The sequence below is a fragment of the Cyprinodon variegatus genome, unplaced genomic scaffold (assembly GCF_000732505.1).
Source record: "Cyprinodon variegatus isolate N-32 unplaced genomic scaffold, C_variegatus-1.0 Scaffold79, whole genome shotgun sequence".
Classification (NCBI taxonomy): domain Eukaryota; kingdom Metazoa; phylum Chordata; class Actinopteri; order Cyprinodontiformes; family Cyprinodontidae; genus Cyprinodon; species Cyprinodon variegatus.
Genome location: NW_015150532.1, coordinates 546464 through 556238, shown reverse-complemented (window position 1 = coordinate 556238; position 9775 = coordinate 546464). Strand labels below are relative to the sequence as shown.

The window sequence follows — 9775 nt, the reverse complement described above, 5'->3', positions numbered from 1 at the left end:
GTCTGGCAGAATTCCCATATTTATGTTTAAAATATCGATTTTGTTAGTATTTAGATGAAACTAAAACATCCCAGATTCTCCATCATATACAAGAGTATGTCCAAATATCAATCATCAAACATCAACCCTATTTGACCTGAGCATGCTGTTCTGGTAAAGTGTAGCAAACTCTGCATTTGGATGACCTCAACTCTGAACCGTGCTGAATAAAAACATTAATTATATCTAAAAATAAATACCTGGTTAATTTTTCTGCAAATGGGCTGGATTTGTAGCATCTTTTGATTTATTTGCTTGTTTGATTGATTTGTTTTGGTTTTTGCAGCATTGCCCTTTATTCATTAGCAGCTAAACTGGATGTAGGGTCATGAGGAAGAGAAGATATAGTAAGTGGTCTGAGGGGAATCAAAGACTGTAGCCTTAGCAAATGAAATGTCTGCCTTAGAACTGATCCACATGATGTCCAATCTTCTCATTCCCTGTTGTCAGAATAAAACTGATGGTTGTGAACTTTTCTCCGTGAAAGTAAAATAGGAAATGGGGAAAAATAATCACATTCCGACACGTCTATCCTGGTAAAACTCCAAAACAGTTCCCAAGATTATATGTTATAAATAAGACTGATCAAGGAAGGAAGGAAGGAAGGAAGGAAGGAAGGAAGGAAGGAAGGAAACATGAATGGATAGACTGAAAAAAGAGACAGATGGACTCAGAGACATTTGGTTTAAGGTTTAATTTATGGATTGATAAATGGATATGATTTTTTGAGCATTTTTTTTTTAGCATTTGCTTTTTCTGACGTCTGTGGTATTTATTTATTTATCTATTCAGTGGATCATTTGTTTCACTCAGGTTGCTAGTAGCTACAAAATGTATTTCATTTATTTATTTATCTATTCAGTGGATCATTTGTTTCACTCAGGTTGCTAGTAGCTACAAAATGTATTTCTCTGTGAGAAGAAAAAAATGGCACAATAGGGAGTTTTTTTTATGTTAAGTTTGGATGTTTTGTTGACTGCATCAAATACATAACATTTCTTACATACAGTATTTCAATGCATAGGTTCTGCATTGCCACCCTACCTAGATCTTTTTTACCCCACCCCACACTGCATAGCAGTGCTTCTGTTCTCATATTCATCTCTGCATTGCTACAAATGTCTTGTTAACTGCTTTGAGCTCTTATCTTTACTGCTGTTGTTGGTTTACTGTGAAATTGGCATCACAGCCTTACTCTTTTACTTGCCACTAATTGTTAGACATTAGTGTTTGTCTCAGAGCTGTTCCACCAATTAGCCTGTCTTCCTTTCCGGCACACCTTGTAGTCTTGTTTTGTTCCCTAGAAGAGGGTCTTGAAAAGAAGGAAGCTGAATATGTGAAGCAAACTGTCAAGACAAACAGAGCTGTGCCTCATCTGAAAGCTCACTTCGTTGAACGCTCTAAAGGTCACGATCTAGATTTTGATCTTTCATTTCACCGTATTCCCTTGACATTCTCTCCCCTATGCTGTTTGCAGCATCCACACCTGCCCCTCAGCAGAGCTCGTCTTCAGACTGCCCCCCCTCCCAGGGCAGCGAACCCCCAACAGATCACTCACCAGTTGACCTAGAGGGATCCCCAAGCAACGCCAGGGAGGAACAATCAGTAAGTACTCGCTTCATCCCCGGGGACCACATGTCCTTCGATGGGGATTCATGGATGTGACTTAACTGACTCTTATTGCAGTGGGGATGATGTATGATTGCATGGAGCAGAATGTCATGTGATTATCATGAGCGAACTGGACTCCAGTTATTTACATCAAGGAACAAATGTCAAATCAATTAGACATCAAAGGTCAAACACAAATTAAAGGCGCTGATTAGATCATGTAATAAGGGGAAATCTTTTACGATGATTATAGGCCTCATTTTCCTAAAACATGACTTAAGAAGAGCTGATTTCTCTCTCTTCCAGGGTTCTGCTGCTGCAAGGTCGGAGTCTCCGGTGCCAAGCGACGCTGCAGAGCCTGCGGATAAGACCGGTCCACAGGAAGACAGCTAGAGGGAAGCATATGGGGAAGAGGGTAAGCATTTCATCATCCCTTTCTTCCTCTCATTTCCCACAGTTATTAATCAGCTGTCTTCACACTGTGACATTTGTGTCTCTACTCCACTACTCTTTTTATTCTCGACTTCCTTTGCCTCATTCCTTTCCCCATAAACCCCTCTTTCTGTCCTTTATTGGCTTCATATTTCCATCTGTCAGTATTTCTCCCATTTTTACTGTGAATGAATGCTTTGCTGCCAACTGGAGCCTTGATGTAAACCAGTCTGAAGATTTGAAGGCGTAATGTTGCCCCCTTGTGGTGAGATTAATCAATACGCTAATGAGATTTTCTTTTTTCTTTTTTTTCTTTTAGGCTGTACAAGCTCTTAATCCTGGAACTGGAGCTTCTGGGAAAAGCAAGACATACGAGTGACTGTGATTACACAGACTAGCTGTTTTTTTTTAATAAACTTTAAAGGATATTTCTGGCTATGAGAGGAACTGTATAATTTTTTTCTCGTGAGGCCACACACTGTACTCTGTTGCCCTCCTCAGCATGTCCAATCAAATAACTCTTCAACCAGGAAGTGACCTTTGATCTCTAACTCGATCCTTGATCCAGGAGGTGTGTGCATCCTTCTCTTGCAAGCTGAAAGGAGACTCGTTTAAAACGACGTTATTGATGCAAATTACGTTTCTTGGGACGCGTTGAAGAGGAGCAGCAAGTTTTAATCATATTGCTCCACTGTTCTACCAGTTTTAATGAGCAGACTTGGAGTAGATGCAACAAACTCAGCTGTTGGCCTGGGACTAAATCAAAGACTATGATTCTTCGACTTTTATAAGCTGTGAATTCTTAGTTGGTGACAACGGAGTTGTGAAAGACATCAAGGTGACTCTAAGGTGTCAGTGTAGAAATAAAAAAAATTGCCAAACATCTATTTTGTAAATAAGAATCCCCCAGCCCAGCCCTCCTAAGCCCTGAGCTTTTGTGCCATAATAGCGCTCTGCCTCTCAGATGCTAACTACGTCAATGCTCCACCAGCATCTCCAGTTCTACCATCTGGAAATTAGAGATTTTTTTGGAGCCATGTTTGTTTTGTTTTTTATTTTTTATTTTTTAATCATTTTTTTTAAGGTTGGGGGTCAAAATGAACTGTGAATATGTGTTACATGTTCAGTCAGAATCATGTCTGAAATTAAGCTTGACGAAAAGAGCAAAGGGGCGGATCTAGAGATCTTACTTTTTACAGACGTCTAGTGGCAGATTTTCTCTTAGCTTTTAGATATTTCTCATTTCCAGCTAAGGTTGCGTTGTTTACAGCTTGCCTCTTAAGGTCCTGTCTCCGTTTTTTTTTTTTTTGAAGATGCACAGGGGAAAACACTTAGTAATACAATGGGATGAAAACCTTCGCCCACCACTGACGTATTTTACATTTAGTCACGTTGGAATGTTAAACCCCATGTATTTTTGTTATTATGTCATAAACTGAAATAAGGTTGAGCATAATTGTGACATGGAGAGAAAATTACATATTTTTAAAGCTAATAAAGATATAAACGACACCCCTCTCCCCCTATCAGTATATATTTTGAGCCACTTTCAGCTCTAATCGCATCTGTAAGTCTTTTAAGGCCTCTTTCTACCTGTTTTGCACAACTTCAGACTGAAATCTGCCTCCTTAGTTAATCCTTAATTCAATTTGAATTAGACTCTAACTAGGCCCATTTAAAGCATGAACATATTGATCTGATTTTAACCCTTTCATTGTGTTTCGGGCTGTTTCTGTTTCCTTAGAAGGTGAACCCCAAACCCTCTGCAGCCTCTAACAGACCTTCTTCCATTACTTGTTTTCTTCTTTCAATTTTCTCATCAAATATAACCAGCTTTTCTGTCTCTGCTAAAGACAAGCATCCCTACATCATAATGCTGCCGTTTTACAAAAGTATTTCCATCTGTGGGTAATCCACAAAAAAACTGTGTAAGATGTTAAAAGAATAAGGAGTTATTTTACAATCTATGTCTCCAAAGCTTCATTTCTGACCTGTCTGCTGTGTTTCTTCGTCTCCACGATGCTGTTTGTTCACTAATGTCGTTCACAAATGTGTGAGGCTTTTAAGAGGAGCTGGATTTGTACACAAACTACTATTTCGGGGACCTTTAAGATAAACGGTGCGTTGATTTTTGTTTAAGGGATTTAAGGGACAAGAGTTTTGGGGTTTTTATTCACAAAAAAATATTTTTTTTTCTTTGGTTTGCAGTCATGTACTACCTTGTTTTGGCCTATGAGATAAAATCACTTTGTGAGACACTGTGGATGGTTTAACAATCACAAGCTCGAAGACAAAAGGACTCGTGTCCCTAATGACTTTAATTTTGTTGTCCAATCACTGCGCCTATCAGGTCATTGTTCTAACAGAGCACTGTCTGTACATCCAAAATATGGGCGCCAACATTACCTGCTAGACATACAACAATGGGTGGCAACCGTACCCCTGCTCATTTGGAACAGACGAGACAATTTGTCAAGAAAAAAATATTTTGTAAAGTTTATTTATGGAATTAAGAACTGTGCTGAAAACACAAAAAGGGATTTTTGTACGTCTATGACTTCCCCCATATGCTGTATCCATGACACTGTTCTCTCACGAATAAATTACCACGTGATTCCCATGGTTGTTGCTTTTATTTCTAAACAGACTAGATCAGGGGTTTTCAAAGTGGGTGCCGTGGCACCTAGGGGTACTGCGAGGTCACTACAAGGGTGCCGCAGGATTTTTTCATAGATTGATGAGATTTTATATTGAATGTACATTTTTACATTTTAACAATTTTGTAAATTAATTTTGATGTAAGCAAATATATTCTAAGATGAGGGGCTTCATTTTATGTTTTCTTTACTACTTTGAAAAAATGACAGAAAAATAATTATTATCAAATAATTTCAAATAATCATTATCAGTTTAGGGGTACCACGGCTGGGTGGAAAAATGTGTAGGGGTACCTTGAGCCAAAAAAGTTTGGGAACCACTGGACTAGATCACAGTGGTGGATCTGACTTCCTCACCTGGTTTGGATGATGAGGATACCTTGAAGCAAGCCCTTCGAGGAAACATTTGAGGACAATGTGACACAAGGGTCACAAAATCAAATCCTCAAAGGTCCGTGTCCAACAACTTTTAGATGTGTCAATGCTTCAATACACCTAACTCCGATAGCTCATCAGCTGAACTTGACTCTAGGGGGGGAGTTTAGCTATCTGATTAAGGTGTGTAGAGCAAAGGAAACAGTTACTGCAAAGTGGCCCTTGAGGATTGATGTTTGAGACCAGTGCTCTAAGTAGTGGTGCAGGCTTAATGTTCCTTCTTTTGCGTCACAAACCAGCAGAATATGACAAAGCAGATAGAATAAAACCTAACCCAGTCAAGTTAGTACCTGTCATTTAATCCATAGAACATCTGTCATTTATGCCGGTATGCAGTGTTTTATGCATTTTTAAGGGGGCCAGAATATACACACATTTAGCTCTGGTTACCATTGCAACATTGTCATGAATGGGTTCTGCACAGATTAGCAGATTGAAGTCACTTAAGTCAGAGCTCCGGCTTTATGATGGTAGCTCCTAGCCTCGTGAGACCATCCTGATCTCGCGAGCTATCAAGGTTTCACTCGCAGATCAGTCTGGCTACTTTCCGTTGAAGAAAATTTGGAGCCGTTCACCAAACGAACGTCCAATCAGCGTTGGCTTTGAGGCGGGTTGAGGTGTGACGCAACGAGAAGCGCGACACTTCAGTCTAAAGAACATGGCGGCTTCAGCCGATGAAACTAGCGTTAGCGTGGCCATCGAGCAAGTTTTATCGGAATTACAGAGTATTTCTTCACTGAAAGAAGAGCAAATCACTGCTCTGGAGGCTTTTCTCAGAGGAAAAGATGTTTTTGCTCTTCTCCTGACTGGTTTTGGCAAGAGTTTGATCTATTAATTGGCTCCTCTTCATCGTCGCTCTGTTACGTCATACGCTTCGTTGATCTGATTGGTTTATTTGGCCCGTCTATCACCAACATAGGCCAATCAGCTAAACAGTATTTTCGCTCCTTCCCAAAATTACTTCACGGAAGGTTTCCAGATGGATATGCGGAGCAAATCCATCTGGTGGAGTCAGGTTAGGTACAGTAGCTCCATGATAGAGCTAAAAAAGGCTCCTCTCTGTTTTATATAATCAGATTCAAACAAAAGAAGAAAAAATTGTCAAGATTTAGAGAACTTATGCCGACTTAACAAAGGATCTGAACGACTTAGTTAACCCTTTCTAGGGCTAGTTATTGCTTTTTGTCACTTGCATACCCTATCTATCCGAAGCAAAAAAGATTCAGCCATTCAGCAAAGATACTACTACGTGGCTGCACATGTCATTTTGGCATTTGACCAATTAGATGAGCCCTTGGATGATGTTACCTACAGTAAATTCAGTTGCAAAAAAATTTGTAAGTTAAGAAAAAAGGTAAAAAGCTAATTGAAAAGTTAAAAGGTTATGTCAAAAAGTTAATAAAGTACAAAAATGTAATTGCCTGTGTCAGCATTAATGTTCTAAAGTAATTTTTTTAGAAGGAAAAAAAAGGGGTTTCTTTTACTCTTAGTGTTTTTCAGGAATCTCTTATAGAATGACTTTTGTTTTTTCAATTTAACATATTAGGGCAAGTTACCTTTTATTGTTAATACCCTGACCTTTATTTTTTCTTTCAAAATATACGTATTTTTTAAATGTTACAAAGGTAATATTTTGGATTTTAAAAAGCATTTCATTGAGTGTCCTATGAAGGGTTAAATGATTAGTGGACTCCGGCCAGCAAACAATAGTGGCCCAGGAAGAGGTCAACCTTATGCTATCACCTTTAATAAAAATGAGTTCTTCATTTATATTTGCCATGTGTAAAAGAATCAATCCATGTAGGCAGTCTACCACCTAAACTTTATAAAACCAAGTTCATAGCTTTAACTTGTGCTCCGTTTCACTGATCTTCCATAACTGGTCTGGAATAAAGTTGAACCTCTTAAATAGGTAATGGCATTATTTACAATTTAGCAGATGTGTTGCGCTATTGTAGCATCCATTTGATCCTGTTGCCTTTGTTAACACAAACTTTAAATTATGATTGTTATCCTCCAACATTACATTCAATGATATGTTTCATTAAGTTTTCTCAAAGGGGAATATTATCTTGACTGAAAAGCATCTAATTAAGCTTTGTTTGCAACTTTGGTCACTTTTAAATCCTGGAATGGAATTTGAGTTTGGCTTATCTTGGCTCTGTGAAGCCATTTAATAAATAAATAGCAAGAAAAAAGTAATAATCTATATTAATTCAGTTCAGTGCATAAAACTTTACCTCATATCTAAGGTGTTGATTCAGCACTGTATGTGGAAATATACTATACAGGGTATCTATAAAATGTAAGACAAGGCTGAAATAGTGAAAATATACATGGCATCAATCTAGACCTGGCTGTTAGATTTTTATTAGAGATACAGTCTGGGGCTAGGATATGTTTCTTTGCCAGATGGGTTTTGAAAATAACATTCTGTGTCCAGGATGTGTGGGGTCTGCACGAAGGTAAGCTGCCCTTTCCCTGCTCCTAGCCCTATACAGATCACCAATAGAGTGAAGCTGAGCCCTGACGATCCTTCCTGCAGACATAATTAATTGTTGCAGTTTGGAGCTGTCGTGTTTTCTCTATGAGTCAAGTGCAATTATGGAAGAACAGAGGACAAACTGAATAAGGGCAGTGGACAAGATGACAAGCAACTTCCAAGAAAGGTTATGCTTTAGGTTGCCACAGGAAGATAGACCTTTTATACAGTGTCTATGTGTGAGGACCATCTCAGAAGGGTGGTTCCTAGGCGCTGGTCATCTTCAAGGTGTTGTTGAAGATGGTGAGTTGAAGCAATGAGCGTTGGGAGTTCTCTGAAAGTCCACTGCCTTCAGCTGTGCTTCTTCGTGTCACCAACAGATTTGTCACACTGTGAACTAACAAACCGCTTCAAACTGATAAGAATTGTGCCATCTGCTAAATTTAGGAGTTTCTCAAATGCGTCCATCGAAATGCAATATGAGACGGAGTAGATCAAAACCCACAGCACTAAGGGAACGGGGGGAAAGTGTTAGAATATAGTCAAACCTAAACATTCAGAAGTATAACTGCTGGGTTTTAAGGGAAGATGTTGGAATTGTTTTAATCAAAAGCCTCCAAAGTTTACATTTTTTTCAACCAAAGTTATTCAATTTTATTCTTTGCTTTAAACACATTGACATTTCAGATCATTTTGAACAAGATTTTGCAGAGTAAAATGGATAGCTTTATTGACAAAAAAAAAATGCTGTAAATTATCTAGCTTTCCAACGGCTCAATGTAAATAGTTTGCCACTTTCTTTAAGCTATAAAGATTTTATTTTAAACTAATTAGGCTGCTAAAATGACAACAGTACAGTACAGAGCAGGACATGTTTATATTTTTACTTTGGTGCCGTTCCACCTTTCTTAGAGAAAGTAAGCTGCAACAAATTCCTGTGATTGCGCCACTCAGTAGAACCCATAATGGGTAATTCTAAACAAAGTTTAAAGGTCACACCCCCTCAACTCAGCTCAAATGATGTTGCCAAGACTCTGGACCTCATTACAAAGCACTCATTTTTCACCACTGTCAGAACTCCACAAACACATTTCCTGTGTGTTTCAGAAAGCAGATATAACATGTCACACATAATGAAGTTTATGCAAATGAAAAAGATATCTCAGGCCCGTCCGTTGAACTTGCCAGTAAATCCAACAGTGTTTAATCACACTTTAGCAGTGTGTCAAACCTGTAAAAAACACACACACACAGACCTCGGTGCAGCTCGGATGGCCTACGGCATTGAGCATTCAGTTGAGTGTAATGGTGGCTGTGAGTTCATATCGAGGCCAGTATTGATCAGTCTGTGTTTACAGAGCGATCTGAACAGAGCTCTCCCCTCAGTGACAGTCGCTCATAACACACAATCATGTTTTCTGTGATGATACAGCCAAGCAGACTCAGTTCCCACTGCTTCCTGCTCCCTGTTGCTCTCAGCTTGGTCTTGCTAAGGTAGGATATGTACAATTCTGTCTCTACTTGTTGTTTATCTATAATTTCAACTGGCGGTATTTTTTTTTACTGATAAAAAAAAAGCTCAGATTGATTTCTTTACAAATGTTTCTTGGTTGTATGTTTAAGTCAGGACAAATAAATTCAGATAACATATTTGCCTTCAGACAGCACTCTGTTAGTTCTGTTTTCTTGTTTATTTACACGTCACAGTGAGTTTGCTAAAACCACAGCGAGCGATGAGAGCTCCAGCGTCCGTGAAACCCGTTCAGTGGGTATTCAGGCGGTAGTTCAACCAGTGGACTGTGTTCTATCAGACTGGAGCCGTTGGTCCCGCTGTGACACCTGCACAAAGAAGAAAGTAAGCTTAATGTATTTTCATTTATTTTTTTAGCAGACATTAAAAAGACACATCCCATTTTGCCTTCTTTTGGGATAACTTAGGGGTGTTGAAAGGTTGCACGTATAAAAAATTGTGACAGAATTTTCAGTCACCAATTTGCAACATATCACCTCCTTTTACAAAGACTAATCAGTCAGATCATACTATCAGACTCTATCTAACCTCTTACACCCTAAGGGGGTATAAATAAATTTCTGCCTGACAAAAACACACAAAAGTAAA

General features: G+C 38.8%; 2 protein-coding genes across 2 annotated transcripts in view; both read left to right on the top strand.

The window, feature by feature from the left end:
* Nucleotides 1-4258, top strand: part of LOC107083615 (disabled homolog 1-like) — an 80697-nt gene extending 76439 nt beyond the window's left edge. Inside the window, exons 12-14 of the mRNA XM_015372979.1 lie at nt 1517-1644; nt 1957-2065; nt 2402-4258. Of these exons, the coding sequence (XP_015228465.1) occupies nt 1517-1644; nt 1957-2043 (215 nt within the window). The 3' untranslated portion in view covers nt 2044-2065; nt 2402-4258. The remainder of the gene's footprint in view (nt 1-1516; nt 1645-1956; nt 2066-2401) is intronic.
* Nucleotides 4259-8930: 4672 nt separating this feature from the next.
* The window catches only part of c8b (complement component 8, beta polypeptide), a 10523-nt gene continuing 9678 nt past the window's right edge, over nt 8931-9775 (top strand). Inside the window, exons 1-2 of the mRNA XM_015373000.1 lie at nt 8931-9150; nt 9364-9511. Of these exons, the coding sequence (XP_015228486.1) occupies nt 9068-9150; nt 9364-9511 (231 nt within the window). The 5' untranslated portion in view covers nt 8931-9067. The remainder of the gene's footprint in view (nt 9151-9363; nt 9512-9775) is intronic.